This window comes from Anarrhichthys ocellatus, unplaced genomic scaffold (assembly GCF_004355925.1).
Source record: "Anarrhichthys ocellatus isolate YVR2014 unplaced genomic scaffold, GSC_Weel_1.0 scaffold100, whole genome shotgun sequence".
Taxonomy (NCBI): Eukaryota; Metazoa; Chordata; class Actinopteri; order Perciformes; family Anarhichadidae; genus Anarrhichthys; species Anarrhichthys ocellatus.
The window spans coordinates 362012-388715 of NW_022280130.1; the positions used below are offsets into that span (position 1 = coordinate 362012).

The 26704-nt window shown below is 44.1% G+C and overlaps 1 protein-coding gene across 1 annotated transcript; it reads right to left on the bottom strand.

The window, feature by feature from the left end:
* Nucleotides 1-1120: 1120 nt before the first annotated feature.
* On the bottom strand, nt 1121-25667 carry wnt4 (wingless-type MMTV integration site family, member 4). The gene is made up of 6 exons (XM_031875925.1): nt 24958-25667; nt 6157-6238; nt 5783-5936; nt 4996-5127; nt 4564-4706; nt 1121-3523 (listed from the first exon to the last, which is right to left on the bottom strand). Exons 1-6 carry the CDS (start codon nt 25191-25193, stop codon nt 3053-3055), a joined length of 1218 nt encoding a protein of 405 aa, XP_031731785.1. The 5' UTR covers nt 25194-25667; the 3' UTR covers nt 1121-3052.
* Nucleotides 25668-26704: the final 1037 nt, after the last annotated feature.

Here is a 26704-nt window from a genome sequence, read left to right on the forward strand (position 1 = left end):
CAAATAGACAATAAAGCAGGGTATGCTTTAGGGGCGGGCCTACTGTGATTGACAGGTAGCTGCCACTACCAGAGCCTCATACGGCATCTATACGTTGCTCCTCCGTATTCCAAATATGGTCACTTCTTTTCATTGGCTGCAAAAAAGAGGACGACAGCGAAGGCTTCAAAACGTCAGTCCACAAACCAGTGGGTGACATCACGATGACTACGTCCACTTCTGATATACAGTCTATGGTTTTACTACATTTGGCCATAACTGCAACCTGATCCAGTAGGCTAAATGAGTTACGCTATAGGCTAAACTCACTGTTAAACACTTTTAAAATGAGTCCTAAGATGAGAAGGACCTGATGATGAAGCAGTTGGTTTTAGTAGACTACACACTGTTTCTGTGTAGAATATGTCTATCAAAGGTGTGTATATATGGAGTATACATTTTTGGGTTATTTTCAGGCCTAAAAATTGTACATATTGATGTAAGATATACCAACTATGAGTAGTTTTTATTCCACAAATATTTGAACCAGCTTTTATAACCCCATATTTGTTGCATTTTAACTTCGACACCAAACACACACACACACACACACACACACACACTAAGTGGTAAAACCCCACTGTCAGCCTCTTGTCTCCACCACAACCGCAGCAAACCACAAAAGGCATTAGACTTCTCTGACTGACTGAATAACTGACTGTCTGACTGTACATCTGGCTGTCTGACAGCCTGCGCACACACACACACACACACATACACACACACACACACACACACACACGAGCCCACAGACATTTCCCAATCAGTGTGGCCCCCACCACCCACCTCATCCCGGCCATCATGGTGGCTTAATGAAGGACAGATCCTCACCGTCGCAGACCAACAGGGGTTAGGGTTACGCTTTTACGCAGAGGGAGAGCGGACTGGAACCGGCGCAAGTCAAAGATATTGCAGGAGAAAGAGCGAGAAAGCTTGAGTGGGGGGTGGGGGCTGGGGGGCAGGATGATATTGATAGAGACAGAAGGAGGGAAAAAGCTTGTGCCATGTGGTCTGCATTTCGCTGTAATCCCTGCTTTCGCTCGGTGTTCCTTGCCTGTGTTCCCTCTTCAGCCCGAACCCAATCAGGCGGTCGCTGAAACCCGAGCGGCCGCTCCAGTTCTTCCCAAAACCAGACTACCAGGTTCCCAGTGCCGCGGGAAACACATCCATTTACGTCTGATTGATATGCTGTATTCAGTGATATATGGCGCATTTAAATTGTGTCTGTAGGTGTCAGGGGTGCATGGGTAGGACCTCGGGGTGTAATGTACCTCACACAAACAGCACACACACACACACTGACAAAATGCTGCAGAGTGCACACTGTGGCCACATAATAACGCAGCTGAAAGACACGGGAAATGGACGATTTTATTGAAATATGTGTCTGTCTGTCAGCAGGGCTGTGTGTGTGTGTGTGTGTGTGTGTGTATGTGTCACAAGACATGGTGGTGGAATGGGGATGTACTCTCTCTCACTTTCCCTCTTACTATCCCTCTCATGTTCTCTCTTTCCTTATTAGCAACATTGTTTTGTTGGCATTCTCTTTCTCGCTCACACACACACACACACGCACACACACAACACGTAGTCTCTTTTGAAAGAAGGGACAACAGTCATTTTGGACACAGCATATATTCCGTATTAACATACATTCATAGGCAGTATAATCTTCTTCAGTGTATAAGTCTTTACAGATCTACAGTATGTCTCTATAATGACAGCACGTTATTATAGGAAAGCTTGGCTTTATGGTGGTGGTACAAGACAACAATAGAGTCCTGACAGTGGCATGGGAATCTGTGTGTGTGTGTGTGTGTGTGTGTGTGAGAGGAACGGGAAAACTGAGTGTGTGGTCGGATCGCTCGTTGCTGTGGGGGCGAGGGCTCTATGTGCGCTTGGAGAGAAAGTGCTTCAGTCATCATGCATGGTGAGCATGCTCGGCAACCCTCTGGCAGACCCCTTTGTGTACGCGTGTGTTTACATTGTGTGTGTGTTTGCCGGTACATGCGCGTCTCTGCGTGTTTACTCGTGTTTGCATTAAGCCGACTAGCATTTTTGGCAGATGGCGACATGCAGGTGGAGGCCAAGTTCACGCCAAATCGGACCCGGAAGCTGTGGATGAATACAGGTGTCGATCTGGATCAATGTTTGCTGGGTACGTGTCTCATGACCATCACCTGCCAGTACTGTACAGATAAGACAGGAAGGACCTGACAGTGGCTTTCACCTGTCCATCATCATCCTCCCTCTGACAGAAAGACAGTGAGTGTGTGTGTGTGTGTGTGTGTGTGTGTGTGTGTGTGTGTGTGTGTGAGTGAGAGAGTGGAGCAGCATCTGAACCTCAGCGCAGCACAGCCATGTACACTCAGGAAGCAAATCACAGAAAGTGCGACATGTTCCTCCTCGTTGTTCACGTCCGTCCTCCGACAGACTCGGCGTCTCCCTTTTTTGACATCCAGCGCTCCAACTGAGTCCTCCAAAAGCAGCAGCAGCAGCAAGGACAGAGGGCAAACAACCCTCCTCTTGACCCCACCCCAACCCTTTAACCCCACCCACCCATGGGTCCAGTTAGTCCCTTATTGTCTCCATTGGTCTGTCCCCTCCTTCTAGGTCCACCCCTCATCAGTCTCCTCAATCTCAACAAAATAAGTTAAACATTACAAAAATAAGAAGCATCAATGACAAAGCAAACATGAGAGTGAGGGGGGGGGACAGAAAGTGAAAGACACTCTCTACTCGAGAAGAAACTGCCTCTGTAGCTTTGTAAGAAATCCCATGCATAATCTACTGATGTCCATTAAGGTGTCATAAAATGAATAGGATGACATTTGACTTCTAAGCCATTCACTTTGTTTCCGTTGACCAGTAGTAGGAGGGTGGGGGAGGGGGGGGTTCAAGCAGGAGAAGAGGGAGCTTAACAAGTCCTCCTCGCTCCCTCTGGCCTTTGTAATCGAGCGGGAGTGTGGGGCGTTTGTTTTGTTCATCAGCAGTGCCCTCTGTGCCACTCCCATCACCGGCAAGTGTGCATCTCCACCATTTTGCGACACTGTTTGCACTTGACATAACAGCACCAGTGGAACTTACAGCTGCACCTGTCCACCACCTCCACCTCCTGCGTCTGGAAGCCGCGGCCGCAGCACATCAGCTCGCAGCCGTCGATGGCCTTCGACGTTCGGTTGCACTGGCGGCCCACGGTGCCCAGCATACCCGGCGTGCGCGGGTCATAGTCGCAGAAGTCTGGACTGGGTTCCAGGTAGACCAGATCTTCATCCGTGTGAGGTTTGAACTGGGAGTTCCGAGGCATCAGGACTTTGGTGGTGCCCACCTTGCGCTGCTCCACCTCAGTGGCGCCGTCAAACTTCTCCTTGATGACGTTGCCCACTTTGCGGAAGGGCGGCATGGCTTTCCAGCAGGTCTTCACCTCACAGGAGCCTGACACGCCGTGACATTTGCACTCCACACGCATGTGGGACAGGATGGCCTGCAGAGAAGCCAAAGAACCTTTGGTTAGCAGAAAGACCTTGAAATAATGTGATGACAATGCATAATATCCCTAAAAAATAGCTTCAAATGCTGACTGTTCTACAGCTACCAGAGCTGTAGACTTGAGACTTGAGACTCAAGTCAGACTTGAGTCTCAAGTCTGACTTGAGTAAGCATATTGTATTTTGTAATGTATTTTGAAATTGAATTGTCTCATATGACTTATTTGAACGACTTGAAACTTGACTTAGGACTTATCTGGTAACGTACGACTTGACTCGGACTTTGAACTAGACTCAGGCTAGTCTTGAATGATAAACTTGACTTCAACTTGTCTTGAAAAATTGACCTGGACTGTTATTGACTGACTTGAGACCTGCCTTAGACTTGTCTCATATGACTCCAAACATGACTTAAAATTGTCTCGAATAACTTGAGACTTTACTTGACTTGGACTTATTTTAATGGCATGTGACTTGGCCTGGACTTGTCTCATATGACTAGGGACTTGACTCCAGCTTGCCTTTAATGACTTGAAATTTGACTTGGACGTATCTAGAAAGATTTAAAACTTGACTTGGACTTGTCTCACATAACTTGACATGGACTTATTTGAATGACCTGAGACATAGCTTTGAATTGACTGGAATAATGTAAGACTTGATTTGGACTTGTCTCATTTGTCTTGGGATTTGAATTCAGCTTGTCTAGACTTACTTGAAACTTAATTTGCAATTCTCTAGAAGGATTAAATACTCAATCTGGACTTGAGACTTAACTTGGACTTGTCTAAAATAACTTGACTCGGAGTAGAATGACTTAAAAATGGACTTGCACTTGATTGGATTTACTTGAAACTTGAGATTTGGACTTATCTAGAAAATGTAAGTCTTGACCTGGACTTATCTTGAATGACTTAAGACTTAGACTTGTATCAGTTCAGAAAAAAAAAATCCAACATGACCCTTTAGGTGCGCTGTACTAAAAGAAGTTGAGTGTTTTACAAAAGGGCATATATGTCAAGGGCCTTTAAGTTACCTTCCTGCCAGCCTCGTTGTTGTGCAAGTTCATGAGAGCCCGACTGGAGGACTGGCCTTTACTCCTCTCCCTCACATCCACAAAGGACTGGGAAAAGGCCACGCCATATGCAATGTTATCACTGCAGCCCGACCACTGGAACCCTATGAAAATACATTCAGATAATTCTTTATTGATGGTTCATTGTAGTAATGTGTGATATGGATATATTGTAAAAGATCTGGCTCTATACACATGGAGATAACATGGCATGAATAATATGCTACCAATGACATCCTTCTGGCCTTTTCAAAATGAAACAAATATTTAAAACGTCGCATTATTTAGCTTTTAAAATCATTGCATTCAAATGTACTGCATCAGTTGGTCCTTCTGTTTCCTTTGGGTGTGGGTGTGTGTGTGTGTTTGTGTGAAAGGGAAAGAGAGACCTACCGTCTGGACTGACTCCATGTACATTGTGGTCGCAGCCACATTTTTCCAGCTCTCCGCTGCTGCAGGCCCTCGTGACCGCAAACGCCACACTGGCTGCTGAGATGGCATACACAAAGGCTGCCTCACGGGTGCCTAACACATACACAAACACGGGCACACACAGTCGTATTGTTTCATTATGTAACTGAAAAGAGCTTCTCATTTTGAATGGCAAGAAAACTTCTACAGATGAAGACTGTATTAAAGTTTGTGGGAGGGAGCTCAGACATTGACATACAGGAGCTGGTTGAGCCAATACAAATGGAAACCAGCGCTGAAATGTCACAATATTTGAAAATGGAATGGAATAATCCCCATTTTTGTAAATGCATGCAGGTTGGATAGTTGACTGATGAAGTTGTTTTAGTGTCAATCAGCTGTAGGGCCAGCCCGGTCTCATTCCCAGGGCGGGTGCGCTTACAAAGACCAACAGGGCTGTCGAGTAACGAGCGACAAGACTGAGAGGGGTAGTGGTCGGGGGCGATGGATGGTTCGAGCAAACACAGGACTTTCACCCAGGAGACCACTGTTTGTGTTCCCAGTGAAACCACAAGTAAACATTGACTCATTTTAAGTAGCGTAAGTAACATTCAGAATTTACATCATATTGCTGAACATAACCTACGTAGTTAATGAAGTTATGTAATTGTAAACCAAACCTAACCTAAGCTTCCCCATGGGGTCCTAACCAAACGTTGTCTGTCAAGTCAGTGTCTCTTTTGTGCCAAGATGCAGTACATAATCTTACCCTGGGTGACCACTTTGCCGAACACGGGCATGGTCTCCAGAGTGGAGCAGTTCCATCGACGGTTGCGAAACTGGAACTGACACTCGTCTATAGCCAGCTGGGCTCCACGACGCACTGCATCCATCACCTCCACACTGCGCTTACAGATCTGGACCTGGAGCGGAGACACACAGGAGCTGCGTCAGCCACGAACACAAGCACACATACTGACAAAATACTTCACTTTCTCATTAGACGTGTCCTGGAGAAAAAAGGTACTGATATGTCATTATCAAATCAATACCAGATACCAGATGTTAATACCCCATGCTGAAAGAAAACACTGTTGGACACACGTTACAGTAAGCAAGGTGCACAGAGGTAGAGGTCTGTACCTGTCTCTGGATGAGGCCTCGTAACCTCTCGCACGTCTCCTCGTCCCGGATGCTTCCCACTGACGACAGCTTGGCCAGGTATCTGACAGAAAAACAAAAAGACCAACAACAGGTTAGTGAGCAGCAGATGGCCTGAAAGAACACGGAGGTCACGGAGGAACATACAGGGTAAAGTGCCGCGTTTGATGTCGTTGTTTAAAGCGGTATAAGGTGAGAGACAGGCGAGACAGAGGCTACAAAGGGTCTCCCCTCACTTTGATACAGTTATTGTCAAAGAAAATGAGACCTTCAAACCGGCAATTATTGAATTGGACCACACCATTCAGATGAAGCACATCTTGCGTACAGAGGGGTTTGGTTCCCATGATGTTGTGGGAATGTTTTGGATAATAAATGTCAGGTTGTGAGGACACTGAGAGGAGGGAAAGCGGCTTATCATACACACCACCTCCAGGCCAGACAGGTCGGGGAGATATACCGCATACACACACAGACACACGCACACACAATCTAAGATGTGTGAGAAAATGGCATCAGTCTGGATGCCCTGACCCTCACACATCCACCTCACCTCACTTCAGTCTCATATCTCCAGTCCCAGCTGCACCTTACAGAAATAGGCTTTCTCATAAGCTGGCGGTGAGTCTCCCAGCGCGGGAGCAGCCCTGGTCGTGTACCGTCTACGCTACTCAAAGCGCACTCATGTCAAGCATGTTGAGTCTAAAAAGCGTGCTTTCCTCAAACAATGGAAAGTTTTGCAGATGACATGAGCGAACTCATTTCTAGTGCGGATCCACGTACATTTTTGACTTAATATTTACGACTTAACACTAGATTAAGTAGACGGATTGTTGAGATTGATTCCTTTACGTAGTGTCAACACAATGTTGTTGACAGTTGTCTCTTTTCGCATTCCAGAAACTTTTTTAATGGTGTCATCTTTATGCTAAGCTAGGCTATCCACGCAGTGAGTTTGCTGATCGCAACCGGCTGAAACTTCTCCTGTGTGCCGAGCGTGCAGAACTACGGTGGCCGACGCATAAAGGCAACGTTCAACATGGCAGACTCCGTAAAGAGGACACCGTCCATGTGTAGATAAAAAACGGCTCATTCTAAGGTAAAGAAAACACACCAGTTCTTATTTTCAAGTGATTATACACGAAAGAAAACATATACTTATATTATATTCCATTTCTTTGTCCATAGCTGACATCCTATGTGAAATATAGCACCACAGCTGAGTCTTTAAGGAGCAAAAAACAATCCCTTAACTAATGAAAACTATTATTATAATAGTAAAAACAATATTAATGTTTCTGTATTTGCAGGCTCCTCTGTACGGTGAACAGAGTTTGAATATCAGAATGGCCCTTAATAAAGGCAAATTCCAACAGAATTAACTTCCAGGCTATCATTCCGTACGGGCAGATGTGTTTTTCCTCAGGGTTTCTCAAGCTTGTTTTATGAGTCCTGGGTTATGAGTTCCCAAGACCACACATACCTCTGTAAAGCCCAGCTAGTCCGTCTCAATCAAGCTGTGGCACACATCCAGATTGCAGAGAATTCGGCTGTCAGATCCTTGACAAAGCTGTAACGCACAACACAAAGTCGTGCCCACCAATGTTGCACACCAGCTGACTGTACAAATAATTATTTTGACATCCAAATTATCAATTTTATTATGTATGGATCATCTTTTAGCTACATCTCAGCTCTTTTAAACCCTGCTGAGTTTGGGTGGTAATGTCCCGAGTGTTGCGTTAGTACATTATTGTCAGTGCTATTTGTAAATGTGGTAGTAAAATGAGTACATCATCCTTGAGGTCAAACAGCTCCTCCTCTCCATCCACCCTCTCATCTCCTCCTCTCAACAGTTCAGATAACATCTCTCTCTCTCTCCGTCTCTTTGATGACCTTCTGTTTCTGTTCCCCTTCAGACAGTGTCAGCATTTAGCACTCATCGCTGCGATAACCCCGCTCTCCAACACTCCACCACATCTCCGCCACATCTGCTCACATCCACCCTCAGGGGTGAGGTTGACTCAGTTTCCTCAAGAGGACCACAGAGGACCACCGAGGACCCCCCCCCCCCCCCCATCCTTCATCAGAGTGTGTCTAATGTCTTCATGCCACGAGCCCCCAACATTTAGTGTGAAAACAAAATTGGAGTTATTTTTACTGACGACAATAAGTCACGTGACATGACACGACTCTACCAGCATTTAGTTAAAAGCATACTTATTTTAAACCAAACCGCATGTCTTTTCTAACTTTAACCAAACTGTTTTTTTGCCTAAACCTGACCGCGACGGCTTCACAACATTGGCCACGCGCTGTGTCAAGATACTATACGCAAAAGGCTTCTGCCCAAGCGGCAAAATTGGACGAGTAGGAATATATTCACGTTGCCAGAGCTCACATTTAGACCGATCTAAATAGACAATAGAGTATAATTAGAAACCGACTCAAAATGCGATCGACCCTAATAGACTCTTAATAGCGAAATACACCACAGCAGCATGAGGCTCTATCAATTAAGAAACAGTCACTGTCAAACAGAGAAGCACTATAACATTGTAACTTTGTCGAAATTTCCAAAAATATTCGCCATATCAAAAACCTTAAAAGGTGATCATATGTCAATGTTGTGATCACAACGTTTTGAAGACATCATTATTTGGCTTCATGGCTGGTCTCCCAACGTCTTTTACCTCTGTGATTAAATATTTGTTATGCTAACTTTGGCTAACGTTAGCCACCATAAGCTATACTGGTCATACCAAACCAAAAAAAGGCAGTGGCAGGAAATATTAATAAGTGTATTAATACTTTAAAAATATATATCGATTGAGTTGTGGTAAATCTAAACTCTTGGGGGAACCCTAAAGCCTACTGTCTGTCCTCGAGCCCTCTGCCAGGTTATATCTTTTCCCAAAATCTACAGGTCCTGCCCCCCCCTGGTTCGGATTGAGTCCAACTCGGCTCTGCCCAGCTCTGATTTGCTCTATTGCAGTAGCGAGGGGGTTTTGATCAAAGCCATGTGTGCCGTTTGATCCCTCTTTGTTGTTTAGCGTAGCCTTGGGCAGAGCGCTGCGTTCGTGTGGAGGCATCCAGGTGGGAGACCATCAGACGGCGATGGGAACAACTCACGGACGGAAAAACACAAGACGACAACAGAGCCCTGCCCGTCGGACGGGCAGCATCCCACTCGCCAAGACACAAACAGCTGGATGGCATCCCGCTGGCCTGACATTCACCCTGGAAACATTTAATAAACATCCGATAAGCCGTTATACGGGCCATTTTCTGGATACGTGTTTGTGTGTGTGTGTCTGTACACGCGTGGGAAAAGTTCAGCAGAGGCCTTGGGCCAGTGTGTGAGCGTTTTCATCCCCGTCTCACTTTTATCTGCTCCCTCTGCATGTGTATGCCCTTCGCTTCCCAGAGACGAGGTTAACGAAACGCCTCAACAAGGAGACAGAGGAGTCAAACCGTAGAAGGACAGAGCATCGCGCACACACACACACAAACACATACACCTACACACACACACACACACACACACACCATCATCCCCACATCTCCTCCTCATTCCACTCCCTCTTTCCTCTCTGGCCTCTGGTGGTTGCGTGCTTAAATCCCAGGGGGCCTAAGCCCAGTGGAGCCAGTGGTGTTGTGAAGGCTGCGATGTGTAATGCAACACAAACACGCGAACGCACCACGGTCCAGGTGGAATGCTCCATACCTCCCACCCAGAGCCCCCCACGGGCTCATGGGAGGCTCACACTGGAAATAAGAGATAATTCTAAACAGAGGAGCCGTTCATGACGCAGGTTGTTATCTGGAGACAGGAAATAAAGGCTAACATAGAAAATGGTGAATACCACACAAAACTCCCGCTTGAACCACTTTTGTGCATTATAAATATAAATAAAATAGTTGCTGTTGTTGAAGTTAAAACACCTAAAGAACATAATGCTAAATCTTGCATTCAGTCAGGGTGGCACTCCTTGGATAATTTGGAGGACAACAGAATTTGTGCCTGGAGTTTGTTAGTCTGAGGTGTTACATTACAGTCATTTAGCAGACGTGTTTATCCAAAGCGACTTACAATTCAGATTCTATCACATTCATACACTGTAGGCACAGCTACGGGAGCACTTTTGGGGTTAAGTGTCTTGCTCAAGGACACATCGACATGCGACTAGCTGAGCCGGATCGGGGGAACGAACCGCCGATCCTCTGATTGAAGGACGGCCCTGCTGTCCACTCAGCCACAGTCGTGGCTTCGTTGGTCATGAGCTTTAGGTTTTTCGGTATTGTGTGCATAGTTCTTTTCCGGGCGTCACCACAGAGGCCCAGTTGCTTGCATATAAATGTGCGGCGCTTTCATCGATGGGCTCGGTCGCCACTGTGTTGCCTCATGCGGCGTTGGATGGCTTGACAGACATGTGTATGGTTGGAGATCATAGAGATCGCCACTTCAAGGCTTAGTCTTAGTTATTGTCTCAGAGTTCTTTGTTGTTGTTTTATTTGTTATTTTCTGATTAATTAGTTTCATATAACTTTCCTACTAATTGTGTGTTATATGTATTTTTTTATTTTATTCTATAGGAAAATGATTTCTTGCTTTGAAATTATATTAAAAAAAAAAAATCAAAACTGGGGGGAGACTCGTGATAAGCCTTTCAGGCTGTTGGTCTTTCTTGCACATTCTATTATTATGAGTATCATTTAGTTTAAAATGCTATTAAACAAAAGAAATAAGAAAGAACAAATAAGAAGAACATCATTGTAGTGCGGAAAAGATGATTCAACATGTATTAGTTGATTAACATAAAATGAATCAACAACAATAGTTATGTCCTATGAAACAAAAGAAACTCAGCTAAAGGTCCACTAGCTGTCAGAGCTGCACTCTGAATGAAAACCTTGGGATGCGATTGAAAGCTCTGGGAGCTGGAAAGTGGACCTTTTGTTGTTACATGAAGTGTTACCACAGGTCCAGGTGCAGAACTTGTTTTTCCTCCAGTGGTTAAAGTAGTGAAGTTTTTCATGCCTGGCTCTGTCCAAAGCTAAACAATAATAATCTATGGGTACCCCTGAAGCTCACCGATTGATCTATTAATAATAATTCATTGTTTAATCAATTCAAAGACTAGTGAAAAAAGAACAAGTTGGATTTTAAAAACAAGTTGAATGTTATGTGTCGGACTATTTCTTGACCATGAGCAGTGATCTCAGAGGTACGGATCTCCTCATCCGACTCTCAGCAGGAAGACAAGAAGCGGATTTTCCGAAAATGTCAATCTGGTCCCATTTCTCAAGCAAACATACCAGATATTTGCTGGTTTCACCTGCTAAAGGTGAATTTCTTTACTGTTTTGTAAGAGTTTAAATTGACTACATTTGGGCTGTCAGACTTAAGAAGCCATTTGTAATCATCCCCCAGGGTTCTGGCAACTTGTGAACAGCATAAACCCTATTCTACTATTTTTGGACATTCCATAGAGTAAACAACAAAAATAAACAGATTAAGCTTTAGTTGCAGCTTTACTTTATTGTTAATGGCAAACTGAGGAGAAGTCTACGATGACTTCAGAGAGGTCTTGAGTTGCCCTCCTCATACAGCGCAGCAGTTTTCCTGTCCCCCCCCCCTTCACTAAATGAAGGCCTAAAGGAGAGAAAGGAGGGACCGTAGAGAAGAGAGAAAGGCAAGGGGGATGTGGAGGCTGGACACATCTGCATGACAGTAATGTGCTTCAGCACACTACTGTAGCGCTCTCTCTGTGCGTCCATCCCTTCTAATGTGTATTTATATGAAAATACCCGCGTGTTTGCCTTTCCAGCACTGAGCACACAGCAGAGGTACACAGCGACAGGTAAATATAGCACGGATGGGAAAGGCAAGGAGGAGAGCTGCAAGGAAAGAGCCTCAGAAACGTCTCCTCCACCGAGGCGCTGTGCACAGACCTGCGAGCGGTGCTGCGAAAGGTTACAGTCCTCGACTCGACGCACGGGCTGTGTTTTTTGTGCGTTAGTTCTGCGAAAGAAAAGCCTTCAGGTCAGCAGAGATTTAAACTGCTCGTGTAAAGACGAGTGTGACCTGAGCCAACCCTCCCTGTCCCCCCCTCTGCAGTGGACACCTCCAGGATGTAAAACAGAGAGTCAGCTGTAGAGGGCACTATCCTCTCAGTTTACCTTCAGACACTTTACCGCACTCAACTACATGACAGCGCCGAGCTCGCTGAACACTTTTGTGGTGCTCCTGATGAACCAAATGGTTTCTGAGAAAAAAAAACCCCGTCTGTTGATCACATGATGCACGTGTTATGTGCCCAAAATACAGAAAGAAAAGCCTTTAAACCTATGAATGCAGTCTCCACTTTCCTCGTTAGACCAGCTTCTGATGGAATTTTCCATAGTGACAGATATTTTCTACTCTAAGACATCTAAGTGTGAATCTGGAATATGGAGCTTCACAATAAAGATCTACATTTATAGAACTCAGCGAGTGAAACATCTCAGTAATGTCAGAAAGTCCATAAAATGCTCACAGGTCCAAAAAAAGCTGACACCAGACCTCTAAAGCTGACCTCTGACCTGTGTCCGAATCATTATTTTTGACACATTTGAGTGATCCTTGAAGGGACAGTTTGGTATCTTTCATCCTGGACCCGATTGCTTAAAGCAAACCAAACCTGGAATCACAAGTAATCATCCTCACTCATCTCTGGCACTGCCATTACATACTCTCATGGTTTTTACAAGTCTAATAGTTTTGTTATGTATTTTATTGTATTGTGTTGTACAGTGTTGTACTATAGGGTTTGCTGTTGTATTGTTCTGATAATATTAGGCCGCAAAATTGTAATAACCTGCCGAGTGACTGCAGACGAAAACTAGTTCTCTGGCACATTGACATTGAGGTGGAAACTGAAATGTTGATTAATGTGCACTGTCCCTGGTGAATAAATCAATCAATCAATCAATCAATCAATCAATACATATTGGGGGCGACAATTCTTGAAATTTGAACATCCACTAAAAAAAGCATATTTTTCCAATGACAGGCTCAGAATGTTATTGTAAGTGTAAGAGGAATAAAGCCTTTTTCTCTTGATCCAGTCTGTCTGTTATTGCGTCTTACTTGATCGAGGAGAAGTCTCGTCCCGAAATCTCATGAGAGGTGACATCAAATTCAAAGGCCTCCTCCACATCGTCCAAATCAGCCAAATATCTATGATGATCAAAACCTTTGAGACAACACTGAGCTACAATTTCTCCACTCCGACACAACAAACTTCTCTCTCCAACTCTCATTCACCTTTCCAGCGTTGTCCTCTGGCAACAAGTCAACTCTCACTCAATACCGGACCAATCTCTAATGTTATTGTCCTTATTAGTCACTTAGCCACAAAAACATAGCAGCATAGGATCCAGGTTGGAAAATACAGAAGTTTCCCTTCAACATTTGGATGATATGGGGCTCTCAGACACCAAAGTGAAACAGATACAACTTCACCTGCACAGTCCACTATGTTTAATCCACACCGAATAAAACACCTATTTTCAACACAGTTTGAATAAATTTATCTCAAACATAACCACAGTAAACACTTGAATCACTGTTAATCCTCAAATCATTTACATTAAACTGTAAGTTTACCTTAACAACATCAGCTCCTTGTTACATTCCCCTCCCATCTTTGGTGAAACTAACCTGCCTGGTAGTTAAGTTCCCTTTCTTTGATAAGTGTCCATGATACAAGTATAACAACTCAACTTGCTTCTTTTTGTTTTTCCATTTACAGAAGTCCGTCGAGGTTTCAGCTGCATCAGGATTCACTTTTCCACACACACTGTTCAGCAACATTGACACAATTGTTTTATTTTGTCTAACCATCCCTGACTACAGCGTAGATGTCAGGCAGGCTTAATCTTGGAATAATAAAATGTCCAAAAACTAATGGATCGACATGCGATTATCAAAAATATTCAGGGGATCACAGAATCGTGCAACTTCATAACGTCCGCTTGAAGGATGCAGAACAAAGTTTTCATGTGAATGAATACTGAATACTCAAAGCTAGTTGGTGATTTGAAATATTAAACAGAACATATTTAGTAAAATATAGTGAAAATTTAAAAAATATTAACGTTTGACATAAACTGAGCTTTAAAATATTGACATATGATTTTGCATAAATAATATGAAATCTTTCTCATGAGTCAATTAAAAAAAAAATCATGGATGTGTCATTGAGGAATGAAACTCATAAGATGTCTATTGAACAAAACATCAAAGTGAAAAAAACACTGCTGCCATCCAGCAGTGGGTTCAGGAGTCGGGGGGTGGTGGTGGTAGCAGTAGGTGGGTCGGTGGTGGTGGTGGTAACAGTAGGAGGGTCGGTGGTGGTGGTGGTAACAGTAGGTGGGTTTTTGTATGAAGGACTACGTGGATCTAATTTTGAGTCACAATGTTCAAAATAGCATTTGCTCTTATGTATTCAGTGACAAATGATATAACTGCAGGAGGGAAAGCTTCAACGAAAGGAATGAAAGATTAGAAGGAAGGGGGGATGAGACAATGGAACAAAGGCCAAAGGGAATCATTTAAAGTACAAAAGACAAAAGATGGAAGCAAAGCGTGGAGACGGGATAAGAGGGCAGAGAGGTGAAGGTGAAATGCATCTGATGAGTCCAGTTAACGTAGTTTCTGAGCAGCTAGAGGCTTGCATGTGTGTGTTTGAATGTTAGTGTGTGTCTGTGTCCACGCGTGTGTCTGGGTGTATTTATATGCTGCTGGCTCCACTCGAGCTCATTTCCCCCTAAAAATAACATGCTCTGCCAACACCACAACCACTCACACACACACACGCACTCACACGTGTACACAACAACACACTTTCATACAGGGGAAAAGAGGCAATAAAAGCCATGAAATTGACCTCCTGCCTGGTGTTAGTGCCGCAGCCCCTAAAGGCCAGGAATCAATTAGTGTGTGTGTCAGTGTAATGTTCATGCATACCAGCGTCATCCAACAGGCATCAGCCGGTTTGACTGTGACTGTCCTCAGAGTCTTTGTCATGCTTTGTATTGTCTTGTTTCTGCCTATAAAGGTCTTTCAGGTGATGTAAGACTCTGGCGGCCATGTTGGGGGATTCCTGTGCTGTGCACCTGTGACCATTATTGTGTTTCGGTAAAGTCATCTCATCAGTAAAAATGCATTTTGTCCTTTTGACCAATATTTACACAAGACTTGCTAGCCAATGCTTTGAGCTGAATGACGACATCGACTTGCCAACGTGCTCACAATGACAACGCTAATATTTGCTGATTTCTACAAAACGCAAAGTGCAACGGAGTATGATTGGTATGTTCTCCAGATATTTGCTGCTAAAACAAGGTATTGGACAAATATAAATTTTGACCTGATGATGATGCAAAATGAAAAGTTAGAGCATGACCAAAAGTGATTTGGATTCGTCCTCTGGGGACCATGACTTTTTGCACAAAACTGCATTCCATCCAGCGATCGATGAGATATTTCAATCTGGATAAAGTGACGGCATTGCCATCCATAGAGCAATGCCACTGGCATGCCTCCAAATAAAAATAGTAGTTTGAATAAAACCACCTTACACGAGTCTCTTGAAAATGTGGTGATGAAGCATTTGGGTGGCCGATCAGATTAGGGGGCCAGTGTCCCGCGACCTCTTGGACCCACCTTTGTCAGTTTGTTGGACAAGAATTGGAGATTGGAAATGTATCTTGATAATCTATGGCAAAATATATTTTGGACAATTTGTTTTAATTTTGACCTATTTAACGTCAAAAGGACAATATGACATTTTTCAGTAAAGGTAAGACATTCAGAGAGATGTGATTTGGATTAGTTGACAATTTGAAGTTTCAAATGAAAGAGGAGCAGACTGAGCGAGTGAACAGCACGGCTTCACGATATTGAAGACGAATGCTTGGCTCTCCCATATTGACTACTTGTCAATATGGGAGAGGTCATGAAAAGGTCATGAAATCATAAACTGAGAAGAAATGCGATCGCATAATTGTTGTGTTTGTGGTTGTTTTTTATTTCGACATTCAGTTCGGATAGATAAGGAGATAAGCTTGCCGGTGAAAGTGGAATCATTCATGTGCGGGCGGGCAGGTTTGGACATGCACCATTCCTGCTAACTATTTACACAGTTAACACACGTGTATAAACTGTGTGTTGTACACAAGTTTGTGTGTATAAAGAACCCTCTGTTAGAATATTCAGCTTGGTTCTCACCTATCTGGTACTTAGCCATCTCTACTGAGCAGAATACCTGACTATACACTCCTTAAGCTTTAAGAGGAAATGTGTCTGGAGTTAGACACTTAAAGGGGGAAAAATACATTCTTTTTTTAAAAATAGAACAAAGTCAAACCATAAATGTTACCCTAAATATCCTGAAATGTTGCTTATACTCTTGCAGTAATCATTAAGGGGTTTTACCCCTGGACAGGATCTTGATGTGAGGGACCCCCAACTGGTGCCCCATTTTTTTAAGCCTATATTTGTACATTTTGGCGAATTGGCAGGTTTAAAATGATGCCAAATTAGCTATTGCCAGTTCTTGTCACCTCCGCTGAAGAAGGTCATGTTTTCGGATTGTTTCGTTTGTCTGTTTGTAAGCAGGATTATGGAAAAACTGCTTGCCAGATTTTCATGAAACTTCGTGAAAGGCAAAGCCAAGGAGGAACCCATTAAGTTCAATTAAATCACGAGGTAAACTCGCGCACAATTTTTCACCTAATGGAAATGGCCGTGGCGAAGCTCTGCGCTCTCAGAGTGCCCTTCTTTTGCAATGCAGCCTGCGGATGTACAGACAAATATCACCGCACTACTTTGATACTGAGGAAAACTCAATGATTCCCAGGCACGTTCTGGAGTTACAAGGAGTGTCTTTTTCTATGATTTCTAAGGAACTTTATGGAAGTTGATTCACGTTCGGCCCGTCAGAGATGGAAATATCCTCGGAAAGTCTAAGTCACCTCGAGGGGAAGTTCAATTTTGAAGTAAATTACAGCAATCAGGCTTGACGTGTTTTTAGAGTCACAGCTGCTGCTGCTGAGCGGACCAAACTACAATAACTACCTGCCAGTTGTGTTTAGAACATCCAGCATGCACCTGTCCCGTTCACCTCAGCAGTATCCGTGCCTCACGTCTGTCCCTCTGGTTCACAGTGACGGGTCTCTGCATATAATCGATCTTCAAAAGTTTTTCATGAAAAAACACGCTTCCTGTCTTGTTTCATTTCTTCACTAGCCAATGCATCAAAGAGAAGCTGCAGCGTACATTCAGAAATGCGATCAGCTGTTCGCGATTGTTGCCCCCAGAGCACGAGCCCTTCAAACATGGCCGCCAGAGCGGATCCGCCAGAACCCTCTCTTGTCTTTCAGCGACCCGGGTGTTTCCTCGTCAGCCGGAATCTGCTCACCGTGAGCGGCTCCCCCCCCCACGGCTCAGAGTGTGTTACAATAATTGTACACACTCTGGTGACAAGAGTGCTCGAAATAACATGCCACAGCTTCACCACATTCATGTGTGTGTGTGTGTGTGTGCGTGTGTTTAAAGAAGTGTGAGGCGCCAGTGAGTACCGCAATGCCAAGGTCTCTGCTTTCTCTGGTTACCCATCAGCTGCCATCTCTTTAGCACCTCACCATGGTTGTCCAGGACACGTGCATGCATGTTCACACACTTCCACACAAAGACACAGAGAGACAAAGAGGCGGAGACACAGAGAGAGACACCAGCGTGTGCGCTCATTACCCTACAGTGTATAAAAAGATATAGTTTAGGTGCTGTTAGTGAGTTATGTGTAACACCGTGATGCTACCACAGAGTATTCACCAAAACCATCTTCCAACTACATTTGTTGTTTTCCATACGCTGGTTGCTCTCTGCCGTATCCTCTGCTTCATGTTGACAGCAGCAAACGGCGTCCAAACTTGAACCCACTGTTCCCTGCTGAAAGTGAAGTGTTTGAAAAGCAAACACTCAACCCATTGGAGGCTTTAAAGGGGATGTCCTTTCCTGAGCAAATAAACGAGGATTCTAATCCTTTCTCCAGAGCAGATTCGTGACAGTTTAACTGAACAAATAAATGAAGCCGTGCGAGGCCGCTCTCGGTTTTTGTCTCGTCTTCAGACAGATGCCAGATGTAATCCTTCTTCTGCCACAACAGTGGTGAGATGGATTATTCACAACCGCTATGGTTGCTCTTTTCTTAAAATTGAAACATGAAACAGCAAGAATCTAAAACTGATGCCTTTATATGACCTTTATAAGCAAACAGGACCAATATGGGCTTATTTCTACAGTCGAGTTGTTTTTAATGCCTGATATCTGGTCCGATGGCCCTGCGAAGTCAGACTAAACGATTTATGGCAAGCTCCTCCTCCAGCCAGGAGTGGAGTATCGCTGCTGTCCCTGCCGGGAGCCAACACCGACAACAACCACACTGCTGGATGCAAAAGGCTATATTGCATGGCCCACTGGAGGGAAGGGAGGCCCGGGAGAACCAGAACCAACCTTGCTGCAGTTAAAATGATCAAAACGCAGTGAAAGTTCCCCGTGGTAGCTTTAAGCCAGTGTTACCTTGTAACCGTGGAAACATTTTGTCTGTCAGGGCGCACTGATTTCTTTTCATACTGCACCCGTTTGGTATCTTGCTAACTCGGTGTGGCGATGTCAACCCAGCGGCACACTGCAGTCTTGGTGCCAAGAACGAGTGTGTCTCAAACAGTAATATTTGGTCACTTCATTTGGTGAAGGACATTTTTATTTATGTTTTGCTTGTTGCCACATTTATTTTGCATTTTCCAACCAGTTTTCATGTTTTTTTCTCATGGCAGAATACAGATTCTTACCAGCTAACAGCAGTGAGTAGGCAGCCTATTCTGAAGGCCTTTCCTTTACTCTGGTGACTGTGTTTACAGCCATCTGAAGGCAGCAGGTGTCGGCACCATCTGCATACTCTAAGTGGGTGAGTGATGTCGTCATTATTCAATTAAAACTTCTCTCTCAGGACAGTGTGTAAAACAATGGGTAACCAGGGGCAACATTTTTACAGTCATTACAATAGAAGTAGATGTGTGGCTGTGATGAGCAACATGATATGATAACTGTATAACTGAATTTAAATTCTGAATCAATCATCTACTGAAGTCTCAAGGTTCGACATTTTGACCGATGCCATCTCGGTTTTTAGCGACCAGAAGTCACACGAGAGGCGGGAACTAAGTAGTAGGTACAAGCGCTGAATAAGACATTTTTGGGTGACCATGTAAACACAGAGACCGGACGTTGCCATGGTAGCGACCTGTCAATCACAAGGTAGCCACACCCTAAAGCATCCCCTACTTTATGGTCTATTTGACTCTAAATGGACCATAAGTTACTAAATGAACATCATGCTGTATTGAAGAAGACTTGAAACTGGAGATTGAGACCATAAACTCATGTTTACAATGTTTACTGAGGTAATAAATCAAGAGAGAAGTAGAGTCATTTTCTCATAGACTTCTACAGTAAATAATCAGACCTGTTGGCCATAAGAGAGAATTCAGGTTTAAGACACTTCTGCATTGGCTTCACTTTTCAGACCCCGGGGTTGCCTGAGTGCTAATAAGCAAATGTAAGCATGCTAATGCGCCAAACTAAGAAGGCAACAATGGTAAAATTGTACCTGCCTAACGTGTTAGAATTGTTTGCCCGCTGCAATTGACATTTGGCTGAAAGTACGTGCCGTGACTAAATACAGCCTCACAGAGCTATGGGTGTTTTTTGTTTGTTTATGAATTAAGAACTAAAATATCAATTTCATTTTTCTTAACCTTATAGGCAACTTTACAGTATCTGGGTTGCTGGCCATCCCTTCAGAACAGAATCTCTTACATTTACACCTCTACTGTTAAACTTCTTAACTGAAATAAGTAACTGAAAAGATTAAGACAACTGAATTTCTTCCTCTAAAGATGAGAGTGAACACACACACACACACACACACACACACACACACACACACGCACGCACACACATGCACACTCACACACGCACGCACACAACTTTCCTTCTTCTTCTCCAACATCGGGTTCAGCTGTGCATGCATCCGTGTGGGAGTTGGAGTGCATTGTGTGGCCACCATTCTTCCGCAGCCAGTGTGGTAATTACTGAGTATGTGCCACTGTTGGGGAAGATGCCAGTTTACAAGCTCAACACACACACACGCACACACACACACACACACACACACACACACGCACACAGTCTGCAGCCCTGGAGCAGCGCACAGGTGCAGCAGAACCAGTCGGAGCAGGGCAAGAGGAGGAAGAGGAGAAAGAGGAGGAGGAGGGCGACGACGGACACACTAATGAAATGTAGCATTCAAATCCCCATCCGGGCAGCGGGACGCTACACATGACTCAGCAGCTGCGGAGATTTGGCAAAGTGATCACATCCTGGCTGACGGGCTGAAGGCAGAGCTGCAGGTAAACAAACAGGCTGTGGTTTCGTGTGACGTCAGAGCAGCTGAGAGGTGTTAGAAACAGTAGAGCTGCTCTGAATCATGGTCATTTTAAGACACGTTTGATGTGTGAAACAATAATAACCTGGGAGCAGTGTGTGTGTGTGTGGGTGTGTGTGTGTGCGTGCACAACTTTCCACGGTGCATGGAGAAGGGAAAAGGCCTGTAGAGGTCACAACTACATGCCCACTTTATTGTTTAGTCTAAAGAATAAAGTTGTTCATATTTCTCGACACAGGGCTGCAACTAACAATAATGCTTCATGATTAATTAGTTAATGAATTAATTACTAAACATAGAATAAGGAAAATGGCTGTCACAATTTCTGACAGCCAAAGGCAACATATGGCTGACTTTATCAGACCAAAAGTCTAAAACCCTGAAGGTATTTCATTTATAGAAGAAGGAAATGGATGTTTGGCAGTGAAAATTGCTCAGCAAACATAACTGATGACTGCAAATTTAACACTTTTTTAAACCACAATTTTTGGGGTAATTTTTACAATCTGTTAAGTAGGCTACTGGGTATTTATCCAGCTTGTGCAAACAAAATGCAATCCACTTTATGGAAAAGTTATCACTATCGCAAAGAAGTTGCAGGACGCACAAATCAATCAAACAACCTGATCGAACTGGTAGACTCTTAGGAAACAGCTGCGTAATGCCTTCTGTGGAGAAATAACCCTGATGATGTCACAGTGATGTCATCATCTCCGTTAGGGTCGGGAGACCACAAATTTATAACAGAGAGCCCCTATTACAGACTGGAGGTTTGTAGATTAAAGGACATGGCTATTTAACAGGCAGGAATTAACTAATGAAAAGATGCTTTCAAGTTGCATTATGGGAAATGTAGGATCCTGTGTTTTTGTAGCTTGACCCCTACTCAGCCGTATAAGTCAGGATATCTGTCCATCGGCTGCTTGGATTTCATTTTGAAATTTTTTAATCTGTCTTTTGAGAGATGAAAGTGCAATATTAAATAACACTGCAGTGATTTATTGATTTGTTCCATTTCTGCTTTTGTCTCTTAACATCCAGTTGCCATTGCTGGCAACAGTAAATAAAAGTCAAACGTATTGGTCCTGATTGGTTCACACAGCTTTCTATACATTTCTCAAAGTTGGGAACATAATCAGTCTTCTGGGGAGGTCACAACACTACAATTCAACCACCTATTCAGATAAAAATATTTTTGACCAAATACCTCGATGTCGATTATGCGACAATGTTGTAAATTCAGAAAATCCCATCACTTTACTGTAATGAAGCCTTTAAAACTAGGGGAAGACAACACATATGCCATATTATTATTATTGAGTGTCATATCACAATATTGATATGATTTCAATGTATTTCCCAAACCTACTCTGATGCTGATATAATGATGCATCTTCACAAATGATCATTAAAGCAGATTTTGCTTTGTCGTTCTGGATCTGCTCTATCAACATGAATTCATTTCTTCACCCAACTATGTAATTATAATATAATTTATAATTACAGTATCCTTATTACACAATAATAAGCACTGTGAGTAACAGTGTAACTGATGATTCTCCACTATGACTCCGTTTTTCAGATGAAGGAATATTATATCAACACTCTTTTTTTCTGAATGGCCACACTGCTGTTATGACATCATAGAGTTAGAAACACGTATTTTTTTGGCTTGTCACGTGATATTTGAATCTGCTTTTCATGTGAAGTCGATGCAGAAGTATCTTAAACTTACATTCTCTCTACTGACCAGCAGGGGGCGACTCCTCTGGTTGCAAAAATAAGTCTGGTTGTATAGAAGTCTATGAGAAAATGACTCTACTTCTCTCTTGATTTATTACCTCAGTAAACATTGTAAACATGAGTTTATGGTCTCAATCTCTAGTTTCAAGTCTTCTTCAATACAGCATGATGTTCATTTAGTACATTATCGTCCATTTAGAGTCAAATAGACCATAAAGCAGGGGATGTTTAGGGCGGGCTTACTGTGATTGACAGATTGCTGCCTCTACCAGAGACGTATACGGCGTCTCTACGTCACTCCTCCTCATTCCAAATATGGTCACTTCTGTTCATCAGTTGTAAAAAAGCCAAGTCGAGACTTCATAACGGCAGTCCACAAACCAATGGGGTGACGTCACCATGACGTCTACTTCTTATACACAGTATGGTACAAAAGGCGTTCTTATTGCATGCAAAATGACTTGGTGGATTGAATTGGTGATTAGTGGTGCACGGTTGTCTCTTGACTTTTAAATAAGTGACGTGAGAGGGATCGAGGCAAACCAAGAGCACTGATAAAGAGTCATTGCAAACTGCTCGGTGTGTACAGTAGGTTAGCTGAGGCATGTTTCTTTTGGTCCTAGCTAACAGCAACAATCTCTCTCCAAATTGCTTCCCATCCCTTTGACCCCCCGAGCGTACCAGCTGAAGCTCTCGGGGTTTGTTGAGGCGTCGAGGACTGACATACAGCCCCGCCACACACTTTTTCCTCCAGTGTGATTCCCGCCGAGCAGACTGGCAGCTCGGCGGGCCTGCCTGTACATGCCTGCCCTGCGCTGCTGCTGTCACCACACCTTCAGCCCCAAACAGCACAATTACCCTGCACTCAGTGACAGAGTTCAAGGCAGACGGTGCTGTTTGGCAAGGCTCTCAATGTGATTTATTCTGACGAATCTGTCAGTGATACCAGTTAACTCGTCTGCCGCGCTACGCGGATGTCAACACGCAAGGCTGTAGTGATCATATTGTAAACCTCACAATCTGTTAACACAGAGAAATGAATCAAAATGAAAAATACAAATACCAAAGTTAAACGGTGACTTGTTGACACGGCGGCCACAACCTAAGCGCCTCACATAAGAGGATTCTTAGAGTGGCGAATTGTGTCATATGATAATGAAATAATAACAATGCTGGGATTAATTCAAACCAACCCGAGCCTCGATTTTAATGGGAGAGATTGACAAGGTGCACGGGGGAATAAATGACGGCAGAAAAATGGAGCGGAGCAGTGCATGAGGAGGAATGCAGGAACCCACCTAACCACCTCCTACACAGGCTGCGGGGAGAGCAGGCACACACATGCGACCCAACCGGCCCGGCCCCCAGGAAGAGGTGGCACAGGAAGCCACACTGTGAGTTTAGAGCTTTAGAGCCACCGTAGTCCGACCGCTTCAGATACATATCAAATATTCCTACACGGGCTGACATTGATCTTATAATGACCTGGTTGAGCTTTGCATTTGTCCTTGTCTCCTGAGATATACCCTGTAGTAAGCTGATAGTGGTCTTACTACTTCTTTATTTATTTGGGGAATTTGAAGTATTTTAGTATCATTGTACTAATATCCATGTGGTGTTCAGGCACTGATAATTTGATAATATTAACATATGTTAATTTGATAAATTACAATTTTTTTCAACAGTTTCTTCATTCTTTAGCTCAAATGCAGCTGAACATGGCCCCACGCCTGGTATTAACAGCATCAGCGTCATTCTTTCTCTTAAAAGCTGTTGGTGATGACTAAATATGAAGTTAGGACTATGAAAAAAAAGCTTTTTATTAGAACACAGGTCAGGACCCCAAATGGCTCCTCGAAGAGTTTCTAAACGTCAAAAAAAAATTCTGCTTCACAATTTGTTCTCGTCATTTACAAGGAAATGAGCACATTAAGTTGTTCTTCTTGCTCACATCATTTCCAAATTATTATGAACAGATGGGGTTGTCATGGCAAAAAGGCTGGCAGAGAACACCTGATACTTCAGCAAAACAAAATGCCACCAGACGCCAACTTTTTTTCTTCAGGCTGCACGTGCACATTATTGTCACATTTCCACCTGACCTCAAATAGAGGATTTTAAAACTTATTTTTTTCAATCAAGAATATGGAATTTCACCTTTATGGGAAACCTGTACCTTTCCAAAAAAGAAGACGAGCTTCTGTGAGCGTTTTATTATTATTATTATTTTGTAAAGGTCTTTGCTGGGGGGATGTAGCCGTGTTGGTAAGTTATTAAGTCAGGGCGAGAGGGGGAGAGAGTGTGTGTGTGTACGTGATGGTTAACGATTAACCTGAACGGCAACTGAGCTGGAGTGAAAGAAGACAGAGGAAGATGAGTAGACAGACATGTGAAGATGAGGAGGAACAGGGGGAGGTCAAGTGAACGAGATGAGAGAGATGTGGTCCACAGTCAAGGAGTAAAATAAGTGTGGAGTCCAACTTACAGCCAGTTACTCGCGTTGGCCGAGAGGAGCGCACAGCAGAGCATCAGGACGCACCGCAAAACATATTCCTCGGTCATCTCGAGAGGGATTGTCGGGGAGGTTGGTGAGAGCTGAAATAATCCCGAGGTGGACAGGGGGTCGGCGGTGGTAACAAAAAAACAACAACAACAAAAAAGAAGCAGCGGCAGGGGTCCGTAGGAGGCTGTTAATCCATCGCCCCGCATCCAGTGGATCATCCGCAGGGGAGGCGCGCAGCTTCACGGTCCGCCCGCCCGGGTTCTCCCGTCCCTCCCTCTGCCGCTCCGCACTCAGAAGGGACGGGGAGAAGGAGGGAAGAAAAGAGGGATGCTAAAAAAAACAAAAAATAAACTCTGGAGCCGCTCGGGCTGAATTTGGACCCTTCTTCTAATAGACAACTTTTGTTTGCTTTCTTCCTCAGTCGCGCGTTAATGCCAGCCGGGACAGCGCGCGCGGATGAGCAGTCAATAAAAAAAGACAAATATGAGCGAGCAATCGCGTGCGGTTCTTCCTTCTCTCTGACGGCTTTATCACCCGCTGCCGGGTCCGGTGCTTCTCACTCAGACAAGCGGGACTCTCCTGTCAGCGCGCCGCAGGACTCTCCGCCCCTCCTCCCCGCGCCCGGACACATGCACACACTCTGAAGAGCGTAAATACGCACGGGCTCCCTTGCTCGCACACCACCGTCTCTCGGTGCGTCTGGCGAAGGAGAGATGTGTGCTGACTTTAGTGTAGGGGCGGTGCGAGGATATAGAGGTATGGCAGCGAGATGGGAGGTTTTTTTGGGGGGGATGAAGGAGGCGGGTTCATAGCGCGCTACTAAGGTACTCTGTGTGTGTGAGTGTGTGTGTGTGTGTGTGTGGACGGGACAATGTGTGTGTTTTTTTAGAGGTCTCTTGGGAGGATGCAATAGCATAGCTATTCACTAATGCCCCTCTGCAGCCCGACCCCCCCGCGCTCCTCTCCAACACACACATAAACACGCTCTCTTTCACTCGCGCTCCTCAAAACCGCACATACTCCTTGGCAGCGCCTCGCTCTCCCTGTCACACACTCCACCAAATATTCTGCGGTCAATGGGCTATTTAAAGCTTGGCTGCAAAAAGTTTGCTTTTTTAAAAATGAAACAGCAAATCCCAATAACACGACAAATGTCAGCCACTCGCTATTGATTGATGAAAGCGTTGTAGGGAGATAATAAGGTGAGGCAGCCATGCTGGAATCATATAATTAATACCACCGAGGACTCTATATGACTCACCTGATCCTGGCGAAGAGGAGCTAGGACTGAGGACTGCGAGATGACAGACAAAAAAACAGAATTGAATGAGAACCCCCCCCCATGTACCTTATTTATTGTGCAGGGATTAACGCAGCCTGGGTCCATCACTACAAGTGACTTGTTTTAACTCACAGGACTTTTATTTTTAACACCAGTGAGAATCCCAACGTTTCCAAACATGTCAGACTGAATTATGGGTAAAGGTGTATAAAAAGATGGACAAATATGTACCTCTATTGAACATGTTGCAGCCATGAGAAGCATGGCATTGGGTTGGGTCTGAATGCTCATTCAGTATGAGCTGCAGTAGTTTGAATGACATGATGAAACAGAGTAGAGGGGCTATATTGTGCAGTTTGAGATACCTTTAATATCAAGGGAAAACCGAGTCACAGAGGTTCATCTTAGACAAAAATAACTATTCAAGCTGCAGGATTTATTTTTTTT

What these genes read in the sequence shown, in the direction of transcription:
- wnt4 (XM_031875925.1), bottom strand. Translation starts at nt 25,193, where the DNA reads ATGATCCACTGGATGCGGGGCGATGGATTAACAGCCTCCTACGGACCC. An exon ending in GAGGCCTCATCCAGAGACAG is followed by an intron (nt 5,937 to 6,156) that starts GTACAGACCTCT and finishes TCTCCGCTCCAG; the next exon opens with GTCCAGATCTGTAAGCGCAG. An exon ending in ACAACGAGGCTGGCAGGAAG is followed by an intron (nt 3,524 to 4,563) that starts GTAACTTAAAGG and finishes GCTTCTCTGCAG; the next exon opens with GCCATCCTGTCCCACATGCG.